The sequence below is a fragment of the Drosophila teissieri genome, chromosome 3R (genome assembly GCF_016746235.2).
Source record: "Drosophila teissieri strain GT53w chromosome 3R, Prin_Dtei_1.1, whole genome shotgun sequence".
In the NCBI taxonomy this organism is placed as follows: Eukaryota; Metazoa; Arthropoda; class Insecta; order Diptera; family Drosophilidae; genus Drosophila; species Drosophila teissieri.
The window spans coordinates 3018082-3045208 of NC_053032.1; the positions used below are offsets into that span (position 1 = coordinate 3018082).

General features: G+C 40.0%; 1 protein-coding gene across 2 annotated transcripts; it reads right to left on the reverse strand.

Moving 5' to 3' along the window:
* Positions 1–21037: 21037 nt before the first annotated feature.
* Positions 21038–21608, reverse strand: LOC122621052 (cytochrome b-c1 complex subunit 6, mitochondrial). 2 transcript variants are annotated; one of them, XM_043798783.1, is made up of 3 exons: positions 21544–21608; positions 21361–21452; positions 21038–21298 (listed from the first exon to the last, which is right to left on the reverse strand). In XM_043798783.1, the coding sequence occupies exons 2-3, from the start codon at positions 21442–21444 to the stop codon at positions 21125–21127; spliced, it is 258 nt and encodes an 85-aa protein (XP_043654718.1). In that variant the 5' UTR covers positions 21445–21452; positions 21544–21608; the 3' UTR covers positions 21038–21124. The 2 variants fall into 2 exon arrangements, with proteins under 2 accessions (XP_043654718.1, XP_043654717.1); XM_043798782.1 differs by having other exon boundaries at positions 21522–21597.
* Positions 21609–27127: the final 5519 nt, after the last annotated feature.

Consider the following 27127-nt stretch of genomic DNA (forward strand, 5'->3'; position numbering starts at 1 on the left):
ACTCCGAAGCCTTGACTTAAAATCTCCCTGCCTATCATGATATCATGTTAAGTACTTGTTCTTCAAACAGATGTCATTATACGGATTTTAGTAAAGCATTCGACTTTGTTAATCATTCACTTTTAATAAAAAACTTGATTTATTAGGTTTCCCTGTTGATCTCCTAAAATGGATTCGAAGTTATCTGAATGGCAGGACACAACGGGTCCTCTTTAAAAATTCTCTTTCTTGTATTCTCCGAGTCACATCCGGCGTCCCACAAGGGAGCCACCTAGGTCCGCTCCTTTTTACCTTATTTATTAACGACCTTCCCTTAATAATAAATCATTCGCGTGTACTAATGTACGCTGATGATGTAAAATTATGCTTGCAATATAAGGACATTTCTCGCCATTTGGACTTACAATCCGATCTAGATTGCTTTCAAACCTGGTGCCGTGATAACGTATTAAACTTAAATGGCTCTAAGTGTAAAGTTATGACCTTTGGTCGTGCCAACTCAATGCACGCAACTTACACGTTAAGTGGGTGCTCTTTGGACAGAATAACACATGTTGATGATCTTGGTGTTCTTCTGGACCCTAAACTTAAATTTTCAGACCATATTTCGTCTATTGTCAATAAGGCCAGGGGTGTGCTTGGTTTTATAAAACGGTGGTCAAAGGAATTGATGATCCTTACATGACCAAAACCTTATTTATTTCTCTAGTCTGTCCGATCCTCGAGTATGGATCACCTGTTTGGAGTCCACAATATGAAGTTTACTCGGACCGCATTGAGTCGGTTTAAAAGAACTTCTTACTTTTTGCCTTACGGCGCCTTAATTGGGATGCAAACCTTAGATTACCTCCTTATTCGAGTAGATTAATGTTAATTAACTTACCCTCCTAAGCTAACCGTAGAACGATGCTTGGAACAGTCTTTATTTTTAACCTTATTCGTGGTGAAGTGGATAGTCCCGACTTGACTAGTCGGCTAAACTTCACTGTTCCAAGCAGATTTACTAGAAATTACGTACCTCTAATTTTAAATCATTGTAGATCTAACTATGAGTTGCATGATCCCTACAGAGTATTATGTTCTGACTATAATAGATTCTATCCTATTATCTCTAATTCTGACTCTCTGCCGTTTTTAAAGCGATCAATACTAACGTACTTAACGAATTCTTGTATATTACTACTAGTAAACATAAATTTCCTCGTCCTTTACTGTCTTCTACATCGCGTCTATCTTCCCGCGATTCGAGCCGTACGATACACGGCAGCGCCCCTCGGTCGGTTAGGCGGGAGGTGTGGCCGTGGGACTCGCGCGTCAAAAAAAAAAAAATAAAAATAATAATGACATGAAATAACATTTCCAAGGTAAAATCGTTAATGGTAACATTGGTCAAAATTTGCGTAGAATCATTTCCATTACTACATTATAAAGTCTTTTTCTAGAGAATTTTCCAGCGGCGCTTTCCTAAATGAGTGAACACTCGCCTCCGGAATCAAATCAAAAACAAGAGAGAACGCTATAGTCGAGTTCCCCGACTATCTGATACCCGTTACTCAGCTAGTGAAAGTGCGAAGGAGGCTTCAGCACTGACAGTTTTTGGCGGTTTGTGGGCGCTAGAGTGGGCGTGGCAAAAAGTTTTTTGGCAAATCGATAGAAATTTAGAAGACTAATACAAAAATGAAAAAATATCAAAACATTTTTTAAAAGTGTGGGCGTGGCAGTTTTGCGCGGTTTGTGGGCGTTAGAGTGGGCGTGGCAACATGAATCGACAAACTTGCGCTGCGTCTATGTCTCAGGAGTCAGTATGCTTAATCTCAACTTTCTACCTTTTGTAGTTCCTGAGATCTCGACGTTCATACGGACGGACAGACGGACAGACGGACGGACAGACGGACATGGCCAGATCGACTCGGCTATTGATCCTGATCATGAATATATATACTTTATATGGTCGGAAACGCTTCCTTCTGCCTGTTACATACTTTTCAACGAATCTAGTATACCCTTTTACTCTACGAGTAACGGGTATAATCAACGAACTCACCAAAATGAACGAGCACACCTTTTGGTTCCGTTACCGAACATATGTTGTTCACACTATAAACAAATGCGTACACTTAATGAGTTAAATTCGGGTGTTTGAATCTAACTGACTCGCTACTGGGAGGGCATCGCCTTTTATTCATTCTTACATAGGCTCTTATCATCTAATTATATAATGCAGCGCTTGTAAGACGCTGCAGTCTGCGTTGGTCAATGCAGCTGAGATGTACGGCCAGTAGTTGTCTCTTATTTATGCGTTGCCTCCGGATATAAATGACCATTATAATTATGCTAATCGTTGTCAACGCTAGAGCCGAGTGTCCGCTTGCCGTGTGGAAAATCAAGTCATCAATGTGTACTTTGTTATTATACCCGTTACTCGTAGTGTAAAAGGGTATACTAGATTCGTTGAAAAGTATGTAACAGGCAGAAGGAAGCGTTTTCGACCATATAAAGTATATATATTCTTGATCAGGATCAGTAGCCGAGTCGATCTGGCCATGTCCGTCTGTCCGTCCGTCTGTCTGTCCGTCCGTCTGTCCGTATGAACGTCGAGATCTCAGGAACTACAAAAGCTAGAAAGTTGAGATTAAACATACAGACTCCAGAGACATAGACGCAGCCCAAGTTTGTTGATTCATGTTGACACGCCCACTCTAACGCCCACAAACCGCATAAAACTGCCACGCCCACACTTTTGAAAAAGGTTTTAATATTTTTTCATTTTTGTATTAGTCTTGTAAATTTCTATCGATTTGCCAAAAAACTTTTTGCCACGCCCACTCTAAAGCCCACAAACCGCCCAAAGCTGCCACGCCCACACTTTTGAAAAATAATTTGATTTTTTTTTCATTTTTGTATTAGACTTGTAAATTTCTATCGATTTGCCAAAAAACTTTTTGCCACGCCCACTCTAACGCCCACAAACCGCCAAAAACTGTCAGTGTTGAAGACTCTCCTTCGCACTTCCACTAGCTGAGTAACGGGTATCAGATAGTCGGGGAACTCGACTATAGCGTTCTCTCTTGTTTTTCAGAGTCTGGATGCGCATTTGAAGATTTTGCAGTTCATTAGTGTTGTTGATAATCAAGTGCTTCAGCGGGACCACGTTCCATGTCTCCTTGTCATCTATAATTCGTAAACTGGGGAAGATAGACATTTCAGACGCTTTCGAAATTACTTTTTGAGGAGTAATTATTTTTGTATCCCCTAATATTGCTGTGCATCCTGCAAGTAGTTGTATAATGCCTTGATTGGGCAGTCTTATAACTTGATGCTGTTCGTTGCATCTTATATTAGCTGTTGTATTTCGAAACAGTCTAAATAGCCAACGGTTGGATCCACTTATCTCTTTGATGAACGAATTGCCTTGGTATTCCATCATTTCGCATGAGTTGGTTTCAATGGAGATATTTCGCAAGAGTGATCATCCGCGTTTTTCCATGCCCAATTACTTTCGCAAAGCCATGTTGTCGAATCCTCTTGTCTGCATTGGTTAATTTCCATTTCAAACATTAGGTGATATGCATTTATGTCTGTATTGAACGCAAAATATTTAGAATTCAATTTCGGAATAAGCTTTGTTCCGTTTGTCCACAGTGGTATTGGGATTACTTCAAAGAGATCCGTTTCCTGATTGTTGTATATCGGCAATTTTGCTTCAATGAATAGGAAATTATCCTTCAACATAGTTTGTGCCTTCATCAGTTTATAGATCAGTGGTAATTGTATAACTGAATTTACACCCGTATCATTTGTTTTCGTCCTAATTTTTGCTTAACTTTTTCGAGTTCCTCCAGCATTTTGTTATGGGCAATTAGTGTAGGATGAATTCTTCTTTCACTAATGTCCGTTACCATTGAGATCGCTGTTGCTTGTAGGCTTTTTGCCTCTTCAATCCAGTTTCGCACTTGATTTGATAACATAAGGAATTTAATTGACTCCTTATATACCATAAAGTGCTCCTTCATCGTCCCAAATTCCGGTTTGCTTCTATCGTAGTTGCTCTTACTAATTCTTCCGTGGCATTGATGACCGAGGTCTGATTGTCAACATATTCCATTATATGTTTTTCGTTTTTTATGATCGTTTGCATATTTTCCTGTATTCTATTTGCATTTCCGATATCAAAGCATTTCGGTTGGTACGGTGCCGTAGTATTTTGTCTTTTTCTTTTATGTTGTCAATTTTTGTCCGTATTGTCGTGCCGAAGAAATCGCAGTAGTCCTTGAAGTCTCCCATTTTTTTGCAAACCAGGCGGGATTTTTCCAGGAAGTCCTTTGATTGTTTTATGACATCAAAATAGGCTTGGATGTCATAATAAAACAATAATTGCCAACTGGATGTAGCGACTTCAATTTTACCAATTTTGTTCACCATAACTGCAGCTTTTGCGTCGATGTCGTAAATTTTCCCAAGTTCTTTGGGAATTTCTTCCGAATTTTTTGTCGCAGTTGTAGCTTGCAACATCAATAAACAGCATAGCACAGTAGCTATGCTTCCAGTGCCATTCCTTTTGCCTTTTGGAACTCGCTGCCTAAGCTTCTTGTCCTTGCCTAGCTGAATTGACTCCGTTATAGATGGCGTTGCAGCTCCAGCTGGTTTTGCTTCGCTAACAGGAAGTTGAGAGATCTTGTTTAGCGATCTTTTTACTTCCCCATCGCTTGTTTTAACCGTGACTACCCGGACTTTATCATCTTGTCCTTTAGTCGTACTAATGATTCTTCCCATTGGCCATCTTGCAGGGTGAGTGTTCTCATGTTTTATAAGAACCAGCTGTCCCTCCTTCAGATTTGGCTTTAACTGGCGCCATTTGGTTCGCTGTTGCAATGACACCAGATACTCCTCTTTCCATTTCTTCCAAAAATCACCTCTGATGCGTTAAATAAGCTTCCATCTATCCAAAGAGCTGATTGTCTTACTTTCGTCAAAATGTTCAGGAGCTCCAATTAGAGGTCTTCCCACCAGAAAATGACCCGGCGTTAATACGTCCTCACCATCGTTTTCGCTCCTTACAGTGACTAATGGGCGCGAGTTTAGCACTGCTTCGATTTGACATAGCAGCGATGCAAATTCTTCATATGTAAATTTGTTTTCACCAATAACTCGTTTAAGGTGATGCTTCACTGATTTTACACCGGCTTCCTATAAACCTCCCATGTGGGGGCTGCCCGGGGGAATAAAGTGCCACTTGATGCCTTCTTTTTCTAGTGTAGGTGCTAACTCATTATTGTTTGTAATGGCAGCTACAAATTCTTGTCCAATACTCTTGAAGCTCCTACGAAGTTTGTTCCATTATCTGAGTATATGTTCTCACTCTTGCCTCGTCTTGCAAAGAACCGTCGAAGATCCTCCAGGAATTTGTCTGACGAAAGGTCGCTAACAGCTTCCAGATGTATCGCTTTTGTTGTCATACAAACAAATACACAAATGTATCCTTTATACGTTTCTTGACCTCTTCCCTTTAAGCAGCGAATCTGGAACGGTCAAGCGTAGTCGATTCCAGTATTTTGAAACGAGTAATAAGCCGTTACTCGATAAACTGGTAAATTTCCCATCAGTTGACTGGACATCTCTTGCTTGTATCGTATGCATACAATACATTCCCTTAAATATTTCTTTAAGGAATTTTGTATGCCAAATATCCAGAACTCCCTCTGAATATAAGTTCTCATAATGTTAATTCCGCCATGCAGAGTTTCTTTATGAGAATCCTTTACAATTAACCAAGTCAAATGTGACTTATCCAGTATAATTGGATGTTTTACATTATACGGTATCATTGCGTTTTGTAGTCGTCCACCGACTCGAAGTACGCCTTCACTATCCAAAAACGGATTTAGCGCCTGTAACTTACTCTTTGGGTCTAATGGTCTTTTGTTTTTGAGTAGTCTGACTTCGTGTCCGAAATCTAGCTGTTGTTGTATCTTTACCACAGCAATTTTCGCTAGCTTTAATTCCTCCACCGTAAGATGTGAAGGCTGTTGCCATTTTCCTCTCAGCTTTGTTATGAAGCGTAATACATACGTCATTACTCTAAGAAGTTTGTCGATCGATGAATACTTCGATAAAAGATGGTTTTGCAGATATTCGGATTTTACCAATGTGGATACCACAACAATTTCCGATTCCTTTTTAGTGTGCTAGTGTTGTGCATCTATAGATAGCCAATTCGGCCCTCACCACCAAATTTCACAGATTTTAAGAGCTTGCGGTGATATCCCTCTTGAAGCCACGTCTGCTGGATTTTCTTCCGATTTAACGTAATTCCATTCGACATTGGGAATTCTAGAACACTAGTTCTGACGAACATATCTTTACTGCGCTTATTCTCTATCCAAGCAATAGCAATGTGCGAGTGGCATCCATTGTATTCTTGTTTCTCCATATAGCCTGCACTTTCTCTAATAACTTTGCTAGTAAATGCGTAGCACATAATTCCAACTTTGGAATTGTTTTCCTGTTTTTTATAGGATTTACTTTGCTTTTTGCTGCTAGCAAAGTAACTCTGCCGCCTACTTTTGTATACACAGCCGCTGCATATGCTTTCTCTGATGCATCGCAGAATCTATGTAGCTCCATAATACCTTTGGAGCATCCAGTCCATAATTTCTTATAAATCTGATAAACCTTTAGCATATTCCATCCACCAGTTTGCTAAGTTGGATTCCAATTTAACGTCCCAAGTCATCGATAACTTCCACAGTTCCTGAATGAAACATTTCCTTGAATCATTACAGGTGCCAACCATCCTAGTGGGTCGAAAATTTTGGACAACTGTGATAACACTTACCGCTTTGTTATGCGTGTTAACATTGGGTTTTCTGCCGAAAACGTAAACGTATCCTTCTTCGGATCCCATTGAAGTCCTAAGGTTTTGATCGATTCATTCTCCTCAATTCAGATTTTCTCCGTAGCACCGTCGTCCTGAATGTCGGCTAAAATACGTTCGTCATTTGCAACCCATTTTCGCAGATGCATGCCGGCCTTCTCCATCACTTGTCTCAATTTCCTTTGAAGTTCATAGCACTCGTTGACTGTGTCTCCACCAGTTATGAGGTCATCCATATAAAAGTCGTCTCTTATTTTTTCTGCTAAGACGCTATCCTCTTGGCAAAAGCGATCTGCCAACTCTCGTAGACATCGGACTGCTAAGAAGGGTGCTGCCGAGGTGCCATAAGTTACGGTTGTTGACTTAAACTCACTGATCGGCTATTTTGGATCATCTCACCATAGGATATATTGGTATTCTTGGTCTTTCTCGGCAACCTTTATTTGGCGATACATTTTTTCAATGTCAGCTACCATAACATATTGCCACTTGCGCCATTTAATTATAATATCGAATATATCCTTTCGAATCTTAGGACCAGCTATAATAACGTCATTTAGGCTTAGTCCATTTGTCGTCTTTGCGGATGCGTCAAAAACTACTCGTAGCTTCGTAGTTAAGCTTCCAGGCCTGATGATTGCTTGATGGGGTAAATAGTATTTACCTTGACCCGTTGTCTTTACAGATTCCATATGTCCCATCTTAAGGTATTCTTACATGAATTCGTTGTATGCAGCCCAGTTCTTTGGGTTTCTTTGAAACTTCTTTTCCATTTGCATAAGCCTTGCCATTGCCTGTTTGCGAGAGTCCCCCAGCTTTGCCTCTTGGTGGAATGGAATTGAAACCACAAATCTGCCTTCCTCGTTGATGACAGTTGTTTCTTGGAATTTTCTTTCGCATTCTGCATTGTCTGTAATCGTCTCATCGGCTTAATCTTCCAATTCCCAAAAGCGTTCCAGGTCCTTTAGATTTATTGTTGTAGTGGCACTTATAATTGTTTGCTTTGCTGCTCGAGCTATATTTCCGGACACAATCCATCCAAATTTGGTTTTTTGTCCCAAGATTCCATTCACGGTTTTTATTTTCTCCATCATAATCAGGGGAAATAGATCCACACCTATCACCATGTCAATTCTGCTTGGCTCGTTGAATCGTGGATCTGCTAGCCTGTAGCCCTTCCACTCTTTGTTGATATCAATATCAAACTTTTTGCTGGGAAGGGCTCTATGGAGTGTTGCTAAAACCAATGCTTCCGTTGATGCTTTGAAGCTGCTTGGAATTTTTGGTTTGATCGTCAGGTGGACACTATTTTTTGATAATTGTGTAGTCTGGGAGATACCTTCGACCTCTATAGTACTCCTTACTCTGGGAATCCTTAATATTTGTGCTGCTTCCTCTGAAATCAGCGTCTTCTGGGATCCACCGTCAATAACCGCCCTCAATTCGTTGTAACCTCCAGCTTTGTTTTTAACTAAAACAACAGCTGTAGCCAATAGTGTGTCTTGGCCTTGCTTAAGGCTATTGCTGTTGATACTGCGTTTTGTGTCTTCATGAAAAAGGCTGTTGTGTCTTTTGGAGCATCGATTGCATCTAATTTCCTTTCTGCAGTCGATAGCATTATGCTTTCCAAAGCATCTAAAGCACATGCTGTTCGTTTGAACGAATTCTTTTCTTTTTTCGATTGATTGTGCATTTGAGACACTTTACCATATCGTGGCCATCCTTAGAGCAAAAGGCACACGATCTAACTTGCCCCTTTCTTGTAGCAAGCTGAGCTGTATTTTTGGTAATGGCATTTACTGAGTTGTATTGTTGCTCAATAAACTCCAGTACATCTTGTAAGGACTGTATAGCTCTTGCCTTTTTTACATGCTGTTCATACAGCTGCAAGGCTTCTGGCGAAAATTTCCGCAGCAGAATTTCTGCTAAAATTACGTCAGCATTTGGTATATTTATCTCTTCAAGTGTTTCTACCTTTAATTGCGACTCCTTGTAGGCCTTGACAGCATCCATAGTTTTAATAAATATTTTATCATTAAAATATTGATGATCGTCAACTCCCAATTTTACCAGCGCATTGTTTTTAGTAGTAAATTGGTCTACCAATGCTTCTATTGCTGGTATAGATGCCTTGTCCTTGATGGCTTGCAGTATTTTGTTCTGCAGCACTCCTTGGTCTTGCATCAATTTCACAGATCTTTCCGACAACATCTTGGGAAAACAATCACTGTGACTTGTGCTTTCTGCTTGTATTCTTTGGCGTGAACCGTTGGAAGATTTTTTGATTGGTCGCCCAGTTGACCTAGCTGTGCCTCGACTCACAGCTGGTTGATCAGCCAAGGAAAAGCAAGAACACAATGTTTCACCTTATAGTCCTAGTACTTTAAGGCGTGGTCTTTTATTCTGTGTTTCTTACCACTGGTGGGGGAAGCAACAGAATCACTCGAATAACCTTGCTCTTTTTACTTTGAAGCGCTGGTTTCTTCTGTGTTTCTTACCACTGGTGAGGGAAAACAACAGAATTTCTCCAAGGACCTTGCTCTTTTTTCTTTGAAGCGCTGGTTTTATCTTCTGTGTTTCTTACCACTGGTGGGGGAAAACAAAAGAATTTGTCGAAGGACCAGAATGTTCACACTATAAACTAATGCGTACACTTAATGAGTTAAATTCGGGTGTTTGAATCTAACTGACTCGCTACTGCGAGGGCAGCGCCTTTTATTCATTCTTACATAGGCTCTTATCATCTAATTATATAATGCAGCGCTTGTAAGACGCTGCAGTCTGCGTTGGTCAATGCAGCTGAGATTTATCTTAAATCTATGTTTGTGGCCTATGACCGCGCTAATCACCTCCCGCGTGATCATATCTCTTGACACTTCGGCAATAGACCACTGCAATCGTACTTATATGTAGTTGCCACTTATGTTGTCCCGTGCCATGTTTATTGCAGCCCATAAATATAACATATTTATAGTTTGTCTACTTATCATGTCTAAACACATCTTGAGACATATGTTAACTCTCTTTTCAGTGCTTTGTCCAATCGAAGTGCATCCAGTAGAAATTCGTCCAGCCTGTCCACACTTATAGCATTTTACGTTCGACTTTTGCTCTTTTGGCTTCATACCAAAGCCTACAGCATGCCCGCTTCCCGATGATTGTGATTCCCGAAATGCAGAATCTGTCTGGCTCAATCGTTACTCCGAAACCTTGACTTAAAATCACCCTGCCTATCATGATATCGTGTTAAGTACTTGTCCATAATGACATGAAATAACTTTTCCAAGGTAAAATCGTTAATGGTAACATTGGTCAAAATTTGCGTAGAATCATTTCCAATACCCTTAAGCATTACTACATTATGAACTCTTTTTCCAGAGAATTTTCCAGCGGCGCTTTCCTTAATGAGTGAACACTCGGCTCCGGAATCAAATCAAAAATCAACGAAGGGCATCCAGTAGAAATGTGTCAGGCCTGTCCACACTTATAGCATATTACGTTCGACTTTTGATCTTTTGGCTTCATACCAAAGCCTCCAGCATGCCCGCTTCCCGATGATTGTGATTCCCGATATTTCTTCAGGCGGCAGTCTGCGATTTTGTGCCCTGACTTTCCACAATAATGGCAAATGATGTTTGAAATTTTCTGCTTCTTCATTTCTGGCGCCAAACAATATTGTATTGTATACAATTCAAATATTGTGTACTAAATTCAAATATTGCTACCAATGCTCCGACATATAAATATGTGTATATGAACAAAACAAATCTTGAGTTGACTTAGCTGCCGTCGTTTTCACTGCTGCTGTTGTTGTTGCCGCTGCTGTTGTTGCTGCTGCTGTTGTTGTTGATGCTGCGTTTTGCAATGCGTTTCTTCCTTCTCTAACTAGGCTCCGTTGACGTCGATGTTAAAGATAATTTTTTATTTTTTGCTCTTACACTGGTGGTGGTTCGAGTTTTTTCTATCCTTTTGCTTTTATGTATACTTTTATATTTGTATATGTTTATGTATACTCTGTTCCTTACCTTTGGTAGGGGAAAACAAGAGTTAATTATTTTGCTTCCTTTAGTGTAGTGTAGTGTAGTGTAGTTTTGCGTTGCTTTAAGGAGCTGGCCTTTTTTCTGAGTCCCTTACCTCTGGTGGGGAGAAGCTGCAGTATTCATCGAAGGCTCGATTGACCAAAATGAAAGAGAGTCAAAATAATAAGACTTTCCTCATTGAGTTTTTGTAAGAACACTGATTTTATTTAAAAATATCTTCGGTTTAAGTAGGTGACATGAGAATCGTATCTTAAAGTAAATGATCTACGCAGAGGCCTAAGTAAATAGTCCCCGCCTTATCGAGGTCCCGCGCTCCGTCCCATCTGCATATCTTGATCGGCGAGGACCTTATCTGTGGTCTCCCACTAAGGGACTCATTTTAGGAGGCGGGGAACGATCTCAAGTGGCTGACTCATGTGGTGTGCACTTAGATTAGCACTGCACCCATATCGCCTTAGATAAAAAAATCCTAAATATAAATTTAACACTCTCGATTCATTTACACAAGATATAAACTGAGCCCAAACTTGTAAGTCTTTAAATATATTCGTGTTCGTCTGAACACCCATGATTATTTATGTGGTATCTCTCTAAAGATGGACTACGAGATGTTTTATGGCGTTTCACGCAAATGCAAGCCTACCTAGAGCCGATTAGAGTGGCACGAATGTCAGTACCGGATACCGACGTTACTAGTCGCTTGTATGCTACAAGATCTCGGACTACACTGTCCATTACAAAGCCCACCACAAAAACTGGTCGGCTTTTAGTATAAGGTTTTTGCGAAGAGGCCATCGCTTCATATTCCGTGTAGATTTCCTAAGGTTGAAGCCGTACGGTTTGGTAGGATCAGCTTTGCCGACCATCTCATCAAAATTTTCGCGTTTGGTATCAATCAGAAGCGATAAGAGCGTTTGTGGACAGGATTATAACATTGTATATATCTGCGACGTAAGGCTGAAAATCTTAATGTTGCTGGCGGTATTGTTGCCAACTTTGGTATTAACAAAGTTGTTACTGCTATTGGTTAAGTGGCTGGAGCTAGAATGTCTTGAGCTGGTCGAGGTACTACCTTCTTTATGGTCGTTTGGTCTGTTGTCTGTGTCCATGTCTGACAGTTCTAAGAAACGGTTAGCGCGAACAATGTTCTTTGGGCCCGGCGTTGTTCGATGTAGCAAATACTTCCAAGATCAACAAATAAGGAATTAAGTGCCTCACTCATTTTTTGTTGTTGTCGAACTACATATGTAGGTGGTTATGTTAAATTCATCATTGGAGTCCGAAGGACCAGGAATAATGCACTGCTCCGTCAATTAAGAATACAAATTTAATTTTTTACCGAAATTAAAAGAAAACAACAGAGAACTCTATAGTCGAGCTCCCCGACTATTCCCCGACTATAAAATGAAAATATATCAAATTATTTTTCAAAAGTGTGGGCGTGGCTGTTTGTGGGCGTTAGAGTGGGCGCACCTTTTATAGTTCCTGAGATCTCGACGTTCATACGGACGGACAGACGGACATGGCCAGATCGACTCGGCTATTGATCCTGATCAAGAATATATATACTTTATATGGTCGGAAACGCTTCCTGCTGCCTGTTACTACTTTTCAACGAATCTAGTATACTATTTTACTCTACGAGTAACGGGTATAACAATTTATCAACAATGTTATCTTAAAGCTGTGACCTTTGTTCAAGTATCGATTTAAACAATCACACACTCTTTTTAATCGCTCTTGACAAAAAATGTTTCTGTTATATCCATTTAAATCGTGTGTCAGTTTACTTATCTTTGGAATTGAATGTAGTTTCGCTTGAACTACAAGATATCTACAAGAACTACATTTTTGCGGACCATAAATACTAATAGACCTTATCAAGTGTATTTTGCCACCCTAAATGCATACTGTTGCATACTAGACTCCTGCGCTTAGTTAATTTCTGTCCATTTGAAAGCCATGGATACAACTGGTAAATTACTTGTACCACCTCGTCTTTGAACTTTGCGATATAATACACCTTTTTGCATGTTTTGATTTGATTTTATTTTATCAGATGTATTTCCCTTTTCTATCGCTATACGAAAAACATTTTTTTGAAAAATGTTTTGATATTTTTTCACATTTTTGTCAGTCTTGTAAATTTACATCGATTTGCCAAACATATTTTTGCCACGACCTCTCTAACGCCTAGAAACTGCCAAAAACGGTCAGTGTTGAAATTTTTCCCTCGCACTTCCACAAGCTGAGTAACGGGTATCAGATAGTTGGGGAACTCGACTATAGCGTTCTCTCTTTTCTATTTTTCCGTCAAACTCGGGGATGCACTTTATAATATTTTGGGGCTCGCCGCAATGGGCCTCTGACACGATTTCTATTTCGCGGAAAATTTTATCTGTTGTGCAGAAACTGTAGTTCTACTAAGCTGATTTGTCAGAAAGACTATCTTTTCTTTAAATAAGAGGGCTTGTTTGTCAAGGGCTTCCTGAACCTTTGCTTTTATCTGGGAAACTTATTCTGCATTAATTATACCCGTTACTCGTAGAGTAAAAGGGTATACTAGATTCGTTGAAAAGTATGTAACAGGCAGAAGGAAGCGTTTCCGACCATATAAAGTATATATATTCTCAGGATCAGGATCAGTAGCCGAGTCGATCTGGCCATGTCCGTCTGTCCGTCCGTCTGTCCGTCTGTCCGTCCGTCTGTCCGAATGAACGTCGAGATCTCAGGAACTACGAAAGCTAGAAAGTTGAGATCAAACATACGGACTCCAGGGACATAGACGCAGCGCAAGTTTGTCGATTCATGTTGCCACGCCCACTCTAACGCCCACAAACCGCCCAAAACTGCCACGTCCACACTTTTGAAAAATGTTTCGATATTTTTTCATTTTTGTATTAGTCTTGTAAATTTCTAACGATTTGCCAAAAAACTTTTTGCCACGCCGACTTTAACGCCCACAAACCGCCCAAAGCTGCCACGCCCACACTTTTGAAAAATGTTTTGATATTTTTTCATTTTTGTATTAGTCTTGTAATATTCTATCGATTTGCCAAAAAACTTTTTGCCACGCCTACTCTAACGCCCTCAAACCGACAAAAACTGTCAGTGTTGAAGATTCTCCTTCGCACTTCCACTAGCTGAGTAACGGGTATCAGATAGTCGGGGAACTCGACTATAGCGTTCTCTCTTGTTTTTTTTTGTTCTTGCAAAGTTTTTAGTTCGTCGTAACTACTGCTGTCCGCCTTTGCTTTGTGGTTTTGCTATGGACACAACATAAAAAAAAATCCGACCGTTACGGAATTAATTACACCTCTTACTTGTAGATTAAAAGGGTATATTCAGGCATGCTCCGGTAATCAAATCGTACAATTTCGTTTTTAGGTGCTCTGGTTTTCGCAAAATTTGTGCTACCGTTTTGCTATCGGAATGTTTCGTTTCTCATCGCTTCTTGCTGCTCAAACACATGTTTTATTTAATTTCTCTAAATCAAACAACGTGAAATAATGCTTTTTATATTTGCAATTGCTTGTTTTGAAGCCAGAAATTTGAGGGCTTGAGAAAATCTAGAGTTGCCACCTTTTTTTACAGTATGTTGTTGCCGAAGGCTACATTTTGTTTGTCAATTCTGAGGTGGGGTCAGAAATATATTTTTTATAAAATAACTAAGTGGCAGAATGATTTTGTGGGGATGTGGAATTAACATCAATAGACCACTGAGTTAACTATTTTGTTCCCTTAGTAAATAAGATCTGATTTGATATACAAAAGGTATGGCCAGATAAAAGTGCCGGTTTTACAAATCGAAAAATTCTTATGACTTCAAAAACCGGAGCACCAATTTTTCGATTTCAAATCGAAATTGTAAAAATCTTACGAATTCGATTACCGGAGCATGCCTGATAATCTTCATCAGGATTAATAACGAAATCGGGATGGAACATTTGGGATGATGTATTTGATTCATCTGGATTTCTCACCTATTTCTCTCTTTTTGGGTCGATCAAGTGAAGCTGAGTGCTTTTCAGTTAAGTCGATTAATTGAGCTTTTGATCAATTTCAGACCATCGCTTAGTGACGGAGCAATTATTCACAGATTTTTATTTAAAATAAATTGAATAGATCTTAATTCGTAGCAGCAAGCTTCCATTCGGATCTGCCTCAAAACTTGGTAAGCGGTCTTCTGGTTAAAAGTGAGGGCGGGTATGTTTTGGGCTGTTTATGTTTCGTGGTTTCGTAATGACGTAGTAATCTTCCTCAGGTCCAATGAAGACCATTTCAGGGACAGTGTCTTGTGTCTCAGGAAAAAGCCAAGTTTTTCAAAATAAAGTGGAATATTCGCACAGGCGGGATTCAGTCCTCGCGGTATTCTTAGGACTGAATGTTATCAAGGACTTCCCCACAACGAAAAACCTATTCGCCCTTAGGTCATTTTTAGGCAACAAGAGGTATTGCAACAGATTTGAGGAAAGGTTATAATCAAATTGTCACCAGAGTGAAGTGGGTGAAGGCAGCCCTAGCCACAAAATGCTTCGAGATTCAAGCCAAAGAACCTGGTTCCCTCCTGTCTGCAAAGACGTGGGATGGTTCCAAGGCAGCGTCAAGGTGATCGCCTGTGACGACGAGCGCTCTGCGGAACTATATTAAGCCGCAGTAAAGGAGCTGGGGGAGGTGTATGAGGGCGCCGGACTTGTTGCGTTGAGCAGGTCCGACGTACCTTGCCGACCCCGTGTAAGGATCTGGATCCCGGTATCCATCAAGGCGCCGGACCAGATCCTCACCATGCTGCAGCGATGCAATCCAGTCAAGGTCGACGAGATGGAAGGACCAACAAATCAGGCCATCCTCACCCTAAACAAGGAGTCCCTAGCTCCTATTGAGGCCGCTTATGGGGAGCTAAACTTCGGGTTCAGCTCAGTGACCGTAAAGGTCTACAAATCGGACTCCGCCAAGGAGGATCGATGCCTCAATTCTCCGCAGCCTAGCAAACATGGGTCCAATGACGGACCTAGACACATCGGAGGAGGAGGGAGCCGATACTACCGTGGTGGAGATGACCACAGCAGATGACCGAGAGGGTTCTGCAAATAAACCTCCACCACAGTAAGGCAGCTTCCGCATGCTCTTCAACTCCATTTGGCTGAGGTTGGAGTCGACATAGTCCTGATCCAGGAACCATGGATAGTGGGAGGAAAGGTTTCAGGATTAGGGACTAAGCTTATAACAGCTCCCAGCGAAGGTAAAGTAAGGGCCTGCATTTTAGCCAAAAAGCACCTTAAGCAGCCATCTCCGTTCCGAGTGCTGTCATCGTACATGGCCTACGAAAGGCAAGAACCGCCGGATGAGCTGATAAGAAGACTGCAAAAAACAAAACATAGGCCTCCTAGTAGGCTGTGACGATAAACGCCCAGCACAAACAATGGGAAAGCACAAACACAATCGACCGCGGTGAGTCTCCTTACAACTTTATCTTTAGTTCAAACCTCTTCATATGTAATAAATGAAATGACCCCACCTTTATCATTAAGAATCGAAAAGAGGTAATAGACCTAACTCTCTTCTCTAAACCACTATTAGAGACAGTAACTTACTGGAGGGAGAGTCCCGAATTGTCTTCACCCCTAAAGCAGGAAAACCATCACACACGACCCCCAAGGATTTCAGACCAATTAGTCTGTCATCCTTCCTACTAAAGACCCTTGGAAGAATCCTCGGCCTGCTTCTGAGATCAACTCTCAATCCAAGTCTCATCACAGGCACGTATCACGCCTACAAGAAAGGGAAATCGACAGAGACAGCACTAAAATCTCTCGTCTACGCGATTACCGGAGCCTTGACAGACCTTGGGGTGGACCGCCACTTGGTGGGACTCAGTCAACTCGATACTATGTGACATGGAAGGGGGGGCTGCAGGATAATAGCCTATGCGGATGACGTTGCTTAGAGAGGCTTAGAGATACCAAACAGTCGAACCCACAGGAAGCGGGTCACTCGTGTATCCTAAATCACACTCAAATAGTCCCCCCAGGACAGACTACTGCACTCCAACGGAGTACATACAAACACCGTTCAACCCAATTATCCCAGAGAGGGATGAGTGAAACTCACAGACACCTGGCCCCCAGAGTGCTATATGCTTCTATAAGGACGGGTCAAAACTACAGTACAGAGTAGGAAGAGGAGTTTTCTCCGAACAGCTAGGCTTACGCATCTCGTTTAGACTCCCAAGCTGAAGTAGCAGCAATAAGGGAGGCCCTAAAACATTTGAAAGCACTAAAACCGGAAAGCTTCAGTGATAGCCAAGCAGCTATCAAATCGATTGGCTCAATCTCAAGCCACTCAAAAACAGTATCGAATTGCCGCTCATCTTTACACGAGATGACACAACAATTCGTAATCAGCCTTATATGGGTACCCGGACACAGGGACATAGAAGGCAACTCAATCGCAGATGAACTAGCTCGAGAAGGCACTACCGCGCCACTCATACAAGAGATGGAGGGCATTAGTATGCCTTTAGCCACTTGTAAACTACTACTTAGGGAAAACCTAAACCGAAACAAACAGACAATATGGGAAAATACCACACACTGTCGCCTAACACGCCAAATATGGCCAAAAATAAGCTCAAAAAGAACGTCAAAACTTTTAAGATTGACCAGAGCAATCCTCAGCACTGTTATGAGAGTCATCGCAGGGCATTGGTTGATAGGCACCCATGCCAGAAGACTTCTAGCCTTACACGAACCTCGACGGGAAATCCGGTCTCAATCCGACGGCCGGTAACATCAACCTAAGTAAACAGTAGGAGCTACCCATACGGACTAGTTGAGCCATTCCCTACTGACACCTTTAATTATTGCATTGACTTGGTTAAAGATATTGTGAACGGAGCACAGGAAAATTGCGACAGCTGAATATAATCGCGCACACAGAGCAGCGCAAGAAAATGCGAAGCATATACTTAGGGACTATTATTTTCCAATCGCCTAATGTCGGAATTTTAGTTATGAGTAAACATGATGGACACCATTATTTCCCGTTTCTATCGATATGCCAAAAATTCCACTTACACACACACAAGCCAAAACAAGCTGTAATTTTCAAAAATGTTTTCAATTTTTATTAGTTTTCTTGACAATTTCTATCGATAAACCACAAAATGTGTGAAGCTTCTACTACTATCACTCCCACTAGCTGCGAAACTGGTAACTGATTGTCGAGAAAACCGACTATAACGTTCTCTACTGTTTTTTCTTCGATTATTTGTATTTTGCATAAGGAAATAAAGAAAATAGCGTCAAACTAGTTTATTTCAAACAAAAAGAAAAAACAACGAATGAGGAGGAAAATTATGTGTAATTGGGTAAGGTGACAAACAATGGGCTCATCATTTAGTGACGGAACTGGCAAAAAGGTCCCTTAGGCAGGGTCGCAAAACTTTGTATCTAGTGGTGAGACGGAAAGATTAACTAAATTTCAATATGCCGACTTGTCCAGGTGTTAAAGTCCTACTTACCCTTGAGAGAATCATTCGTTGGAGGAAATTAAGTCTAAGCATAACAGGGCCCACTTTAAATTATAAACTATGATCGAGGAAGACATTCTAGCAGCTTGTAACAAACTTCTACACTCAAACAAAAATCAGGCCAAAATGTTAGCTTAGTAGACGAGCGCACGCGGAATATTCGGCTGGCTGCTTGTCGGCATTGGTGTGAGTATTGATGCTCGCCCCTATGAGAAGGCCTCTTTGTAAAGATAATTATTGTCTAAATCGCGTGCGAGATAAGCTAAGTACAGGAATGAATAACAGAAATTAAATAAAATGAAAAGTCTTAAAGATTCCTATTACCGCGGCCAAGTTCCATTCTTTACCTCTATCAATGACCTAGAAGTTTCACAAGCCCACCTATACAATGGTCGTTCGGTCCCCCAAGGCCGTCATTGTCAAAACGACTTCATGCTAGCTTAAGCTATCCTATCGTGGAATCATCCTAGCTGCGGCAAAGCTGGTAACATAAAAGAATAAGGTTTTATTACTGGCTAAAAACATGGATATAAATATAACCTTATACTAAACATTTAGGATATTAATTGTAAAATGGAATACAATTTAACATGATATAACTTATATTCAACAGTATTCTAACACCATGGCGGCGCCTTTAAAATTTAATCAAATAAATGTGTGAAAAGTGAAAATTGATTTAAACATAAAATTTTGGTGTGACACAAAGAAATGGTAAAATCTCAGCTAATTTGCGTAAAAAGTTGCAACGCGAACCCGCTCGATTTTATTTATTTAATTCTTCCCTTTTTTTTACTATTTCTTCACCCTTTAATTAACGTTTTAGGGTCAAACACATCTACTCTTCGAGAGTCATAGCTTGAAGTTCTGGATTAAATTAAAATGTTGTTTAATTTTATTTGCACACACCGCTTGCGTGGAACTCCATCGAAGAAAGCGATTTCGTTAAGGTGTTGCATTTCAGCTAATGGGGAAATTTAGAAGAAATAATTATACCCGTTACTCGTAGAGTAAAACGGATCACTAGATTCGTTGAAAAGTATGTAACAGGCAGAAGAAAGCGTTTCCGGCCATATAAAGTATATATATTCTTGATCAGAATCATTAACCTAGTCGATCTGGCCATGTCCGTCTGTCCGTTTTAGGGTCAAACACATCTACTCTTCGAGAGTCATAGCTTGAAGTTCTGGATTAAATTAAAATGTTGTTTAATTTTATTTGCACACACCGCTTGCGTGGAACTCCATCGAAGAAAGCGCTTTCGTTAGGGTGTTGCATTTCAGCTAATGGGGAAATTTAGAAGAAATAATTATACCCGTTACTCGTAGAGTAAAAGGGTTTACTAGATTCGTTGAAAAGTAAGTAACAGGCAGAAGAAAGCGTTTCCGACCATATAAAGTATATACATTCTTGATCAGGATCATTAACCTAGTCGATCTGGCCATGTCCGTCTGTCCGTCTGTCTGTCCGTATGAACTTCGAGATCTCAGGAACCATTTAAGCTAGAAAGTTGAGATTGAGCATGAGGACTCCAGGGACATAGACGCAGCGCAAGTTTGTCGATTCATGTTGCCACGCCCACAAACCGCCCAAAGCTGCCACGCCCACACTTTTAAAAAATGTTTTGATATTTCTTCATTTTTGTATTAGTCTTGTAAAGTTCTATCGATTTGCAAAAAACTTTTTGCCACGCCCACTTTAACGCACACAAACCGCCAAAAACTGTTAGTGTTGAAGACTCTCCTGCGCACTTCCACTAGCTGAGTAACGGGTATCAGATAGTCGCGGTACTGGACTATAGCGTTCTTTCTTGTTTTATTTTACAGCCCTAAGCGCATATTTCGCGATCAACAATTTAAGACAATTAGCCATTTTTCTTGAGCACAATTAAACACTAATCACTTATGACCGCCCAGCGTCCGTGGTTGGGGGCGGATTTACTTAAAAATTCTTCTTACATTCTTTCTAGCCGCCTCTCCACCGACTTAGGCCTAACTTGAACTTGAGCTATTACTGCCTAATTTCGGCTTCGCTTACTGAGCTGGTCCGCGACGGTCATCCAATGCACAGCGCACTCGACAAACTGTTCTGCTGTCTGCCTTTCGATTCTTTGTCCTGCTGCACACATAGAAGACGCTCCTCTCCAAAAAGAAACCAAAAGCTTATTCGGCCTTCACTTTTCCTTTGTTTCAATCCGGGCTTTGGCCGCCGAATTTTGCGGAATCATCTCTTCTATTTTTTTTGGATGACTGCGCTGGCGTACGCTGCCAAAAAAAATAAACAGGTAATTAGATGCTGGCCCCGCCGTGATCCTATCACTCTTAGACTATGCCACCGCACGTCAATCTGTTAAAAAAAAAACCTCCGTTGTCTTCGATGGTTATATCCACTCGCGTCACTCAGCAAAATAAATGTATCTGGGATTCTGTATCTCTGCGACACTTTATAAAAGACTTGATATATAGTTGAGCGGCAAAATCGGAAAAGGCCGCTTCTGACAAAGATTAAGCTACCAAATAATACCTACCAAATTTAGCTTTAAATAGCTTCTGATATAACCAGATTGGTATGTATGAAATGCTACAAAACATGTAGAAAGCTCGATCAAGTGATTTGTTTATTTATGTTCTTATTATTAAGCACTGCACTTTCCATTATTGAAAAAAGCTTCAATGGTATTTACTTTAGTTTTGTAAAAAGGCTGTGCGAAACGCAATGATCTAACTCAGCAACATAGTCAAATAGTTCTTCGATGCACGTCTCAGTTGTTTTGGATCGGCCATTCACACGATCATTACACTCTTGGTACTTATTGTACAAGGATTCTATGTGCCCTTTGGCTTGGCATTTTTCCTGTTGTATAAAAATCAGTTACGTGTTATATTAAATGATGTAAGGAAATTGTTTTTACTTACCCTTAAAACTGATTGAGGGTCAACCAAGTCCTGCTCGTCATCAGCTCTAACGACTGGAAGCGAAAACCAGTTCCTAAAAGCCATTATTAACGCTAAAATAAAACAAAACTGGTAAGACTTTGAACAAAAACTAAAATAGGATTATAAATAACGCCATTTACAATATTTTTTAAAAGAGATAACCTTTAAGACGGCTATGATGCAATCACAATGTATTTATCGAATGTCTGAATTATAAATGTCCAGACCAACAAAGAAAAATGATTGTATGTATACATAACAATGCGCTTACCTTATAGTCGAATTCCATAGAGTACATCATTGTGTACCAGTTGGAATTTTAACTAGATGTGAAAAGCTGTTCACACAAGGTACCATGCGCAAGTTTAATGATTTTTGGCCAACCTACTACTATAAACTTTTGTGCGACAAAAGCAAATCATAACCATTTATATACAAACATGTTGTAGCACTCTGTTGCAATGTGCACGTAAACAGCCAGCCCGAAGTGCAAGTGAAAGCACCCAGAGCAGTTTGCAACCTGCTTTATCACTTCAACTCGCTTAGAGCGTCCGATTGCTTTGTTGTATTATGTGCTTTAATTACCGTTTATTTTCAAAGCACGAGTTTTTAATTTTTTCATTTGTGAGAAAACACCAGAACGAAGTGGAGGTAAACGTGGAAAATTTAATTATTGAGGTCTTTTTACGCCCAGCGCTATGAGATCAAAGAAGCAAGAACTATCACAATAGAATCTTGGTGGAAAAGATTGGACAGAAATGGAAAACATATTAGAAACAGAAAGTCAGTATCGATTAATTGCAATCTATTTGTATTTACATATTTTTATTTGGTGTTTCTGCGTGTGCAATAGAGGTCTGCACGAATGCACTCAAAATGTTCGGGTATTTAAGTACTCACAAGCCTAAGTCGCAACTCGGCGTGCCGAAACGGTTTCAACAAAGTGAATTGCGCATTGGTGAGCATTGTTTTCGTTGTATGTGAAATGAGTGAAATTTAAACCAAAGCGGAATGGATAGAATCAGTGAATGCAGAGCATTCGTTCATGGCTTGCAGAGGCAGCTTCGCTTGATTACATTTTCTTCTCTCGATTTATTGACACACACATTCACCGCTATAAACCTAAAGCGATTCCGCAGAGAATCAGCCTAACTCTATCGATTTCCACAAGGATGTGGACATATCAGAGTCTGATGGAGAGGAATACTCATCGACATCATCAGAACACGTAGATGAAACGCGTCCCTTAAAAGGGCTGTTGGACTCAGGGGCTGCTACATAGTTGGTAGGTTGGATGAGCCCTTTTCAAAAGAAAGCATACTATTTAAAAAAAATAGTATCAAAAGCAACAGACAAGAAATTGTAGGAAAAGTTTGTCTACTAGAGATCTACCACCAAAGGACGGAAGATATTGACATATTCATTTTCCTCACATTTACCTCACCTAGGAATCGCTTTCGGGTTATATAATGCCACTCAATCTATGTCAAGAATAATGGACAAAGTTATCCCGCCCTATTGCGGAACTAAGTAGAACTACTTAGATGAACTATTTAGATGACTCGCTTATTGTATCAGACACCTTAGAGAGGTACTACCGGACGTGACATTGCACATTATGCGAGCTGGACTGACGATCAAAATTGGGAAAAGTTAGTTTTGTCCCAAGAGAGTAAAATATGTAGGGCATATAGTGGAAGACGGAGGAATTTCAATGGATCCGGAGAAAATTGTTACGATAACTAAGTTTCCCTTGCCTAAATCTCTTATGTCTCTAAAGAGCTTTTAGGGCTATGTGGTTGGTAAAGCGAGTTTATTGGGAAGTTTGCAGCAGTGACATTTCCGCTTACAGATTTCCTAACTACGAAACGGAAGTTTGTGCTCACTACAGAATCTCTTTGACGATTTAAAACAAAAATTAAGCGAAGCTCTCGCTCTCAAAAACGCAGATTTTTTTTCATACACTGCAGAGCCAGCAAGCCTGGAGATGGAGGGGTCTTAAATCAGCTGTCTGAGAACGGTGATGAATGTTCAATCGCCGTTGTTTCAAAAAATTTCAATAACGTACAACAAAATTACTCAGTAACTGTGCAAGAATGTTTAGCAGTCATTGTGTGCTTGAAAAATTTCTGGGGCTACGTTTAGGGTTATGAATTTTCAACAATCACGGAGAAATAGTTAAAGTGTATCAGAGCAAGTAGAATTCGTGCCTGGCAAGTTGGGCATTGAAGCTACAAGGCTACTCTTTTACGATTGAGCACAGACAAAGTGTGGTATCACATGTCCTTTTAAGAGCGCACGAGGAAGATATCATCATTTTAAGGCAGCAGAATATATGGATTTGATCGCTCGATTAGAAAGTTGTAAGGATCGGTTGCCTAATGTTAAAGTACATGATGGCAGGGTTTATAGGACGGCCGAGCATTCAGTTCAGAACATGACGATCCCCTTCTGCTCATGAGGGAATTCTGGCCAGGACTTGTCCCGGATATCAAGAAGTACGTGTAACTTACAAGGCTTCCAAAGCACCCAAACATGCTCTATACGATCTCCGCTAGCCAAGCCGTCTAATTCAAAACGATTTTTCATAGGTTTTATGTAGAATTTCTTGTGACTTATCCGAGATCAGGCATTGCTAAAATTGGCATATTTATAGTTCTTGACCATTTAACCAAGTTCGTGTTTTTACAACCAGTACTGCTGTTGTTCCACTTGATCGGCTTTCCTAATGTCATAATACCGGATGATGATGCATTCCGCCGTAGGGACAAGCCCATGTTATACGAATAAGCTTACACTTAAAGACCCAATTTAGGCGCCGTAAGGCAAACAGTAAGAAGTTTTTTTAAACTGATTCAATGTAGTCCGAGTAAACTACGTATTTTGGACTCCAAACAGGTCATCCATACTCAATAATCGGACGGACCAGAGAAATGAACAAAGTGTTGCTCATCATCAAATTCCTTTGACCACCTTTTAATAAAACCAAGCACACCCCTGGCCCTATTGACTATAGACAAAACATTGTTTGAAAATTTTAGTTTGGGGTCCGGAAGAACACCAAGATCTTTTATCCGTGTTATTCTGTCCAAAGAGCACCCATTTAGAGTGTAAGTTGGATATCTTGGGTTGACTCGATAAAAGGTTATAACTTACACTTCGACCATTTAAGTCTAGTACGGTATCACGGCACCATATTTAAAAGCTATCGTATTGTAAGTCCAAATGACAAAAAATGTCCTTATACTGGAGACATAACTTCCCACCGTACAAGGTTGTTAATGAATAATGTAAAAAGGAGCGGACCAGGGTGGCTCCTTGTGGGACACCGGATACAAGAAAGATAATTTTTAAAGAGGACCCGTTGCGTCCTGCCATTCAGATAACATAGAATCCAATCTAGGAGATCAACAGGGAAACCTAATCACAAAGGACTCCTTCCATATATGGGGAAATTGTAAAGATTCCAGAGATAAGGTAAACAGTTTTAGTAGAGGCTTGCACAAGGCTTCCGCACAGAATCTAAGCACACAGCCAGGAATTCCGTCGTGACCTGGCGAATAGACAGGCTTAACTCGCTGAAGATCATAAAGCAGTGAGCTTTTGTTTAGAGTGGGACAAAATATTAAATTCGACTTTGAAACCGCGTAAGAGAAAGGCTGTTCGAAATGAAGTAACGTGGAATATGTTGTTTGGAAAAACTTGGCAAATAGATCGGCTATTGCCTGATCCGTTATGTTACCGTTGTATTTTCAAAAATAGCAAGGAAGGGTATGAAATTGTTTTGCGCTTAAGGGGGTCGTCTACCTTCGCGGTTTAAAATAATCGATTTTTTTTTTTGCATATTTCTAATGTAGATATAACTAAAAACATGCCCTGTGAAGGATTTGATCGAAAGCATGCTGATTTACGAGATATCGAGCCTTAAACATGGCCCCGCACGGTCGTCAAGATATCCTAAATCTGTAAAGAGTCACTTATACACAAAACATCTGGCTATGGCATAACACAAGGTTTTTTTTGAAAAAAAATTTTTCCGATTTTTTATATTCTTTTTTAGATTGGAAAACATGCTCAAAAAGTGCAATTTTTTTTCAAATCGCTGCCATTTTGTGAAATTTTCAAATTTTGAAAAAAGCTTGTGTCTTGCCATAGTCAACATTCTTAAAATAAAGTAAACAAAAAAATTTGTTGTTTCAAGCTTCTGAAGCTGAAATATCATTACGACCGTTTGACCTCATCGCACCGGCAGTGGTGCATTCAACGACGCGCAAATGGAAAATTTCACCATTTCTTTGAGTTTAAGCATTAATTAAAATTTTGTACAAATATCATGTGTAGTTTTTTTGCAATCCATCCTTGAATAAGAGGCCCGAAATTTTAGCGCGAGGGTAGACGACCCCCTTAATCTTAACGAAATTATAAAAGTGTTTCGGATTCTGCGTGAAATGAAACTTACAACGGTTTAAATAGGTCTTGTAACACTGGGCATAAGGCACGGTCAAATTTAACCAAACTCTTAAATATTTAGAAAGAATACACTGAGAGGCGGTATTTTTAAATTTTGTATAAAGTCTGGACTTATAATTTCTTAGGTGTGTCAACTCTTTCTTAAACCAAGGAGGTTTGTTAGAAATTAATATTTATAGTATCCGCCATTTTGTTGCAGGAGTAAAGATCCGACCAATTAAAGCCAGGTATAAAATTATTGAGCCTCGGAATAAACAACGAAACGAATTCATTGTTGACCTTTCTGAATTTTCTTTTATTACGGTACCGATGTCAATTGTCACCTCGAAAGTAGGATGATATGGATCCTCAGGTTGAGTAAGAGGTGCTACTCTGGACAGAAACACACTTTCAGGACTTGTTACAAGACATACAGGCATGCTCCGGTAATCGTTATATTTGGGCCAAATTTTTCGATTTCGTTTTTAGGTGCTCTGGTTTTTGCAAAATTTGATCTATCGTTTTGCTATCTGAATGTTTAGTTATTTATCGCTTTGTGCTGCTTAAACAACAGTTTTATTTTTTTGTCAAACTCAAAGAACGTGAAAAAATGCCTTTCATTTTTGTAATTGCTTATTTAAAAGACAGGAATTCAAATCGAAATCATAAAATACTTACAAATTCGATTACCGGAGAATGCTTGATAGATCCAATAATCGACCCAGAGAGTTTCGAATATAATTAACTTGCGACAACGATAAGTCGAGCAAACAGTCAATAAAGTCATGTTGTGCTATAGGGAGAAGGAAGTCAGATATTTTGATATATTTTTATTATTATTATTTCATAGGTTTTACATAAATAGCACATAGGATAACTAATAATTTAAATTTGATTAAGATAGGAAAAGGAAAACTAGTTGAAGACCATTCGATCACATCAAACGCTGAGATAATATAAAAGCGATTCGCTTTTACTATTTTTGCGTAGCGAAACGGATTGAAGTAGATAACAAATTATTTTTGCGACACAAGCGACAGGTTTCTGCTGAAGCGTTAAATCTTTTTATTCTCACAGCAGCAGCCCTTTAAAAGCGCTTTCACCGATGGATGCAGCAACTTCAAAGTGAGTAAAACAAAATCAAACTAAAAGTCTTATCCAAATTATCATGCAAACGACCCACTTAGCTTAGAATAGAACTGACTGAGTCGTATGTTTCGCGCAAACCAGAGCCAAGAAAATTTCCGCTAATAATCAGTATCTATCTCTGATCCCTGCTTTCGTTCCAACCAAAGCA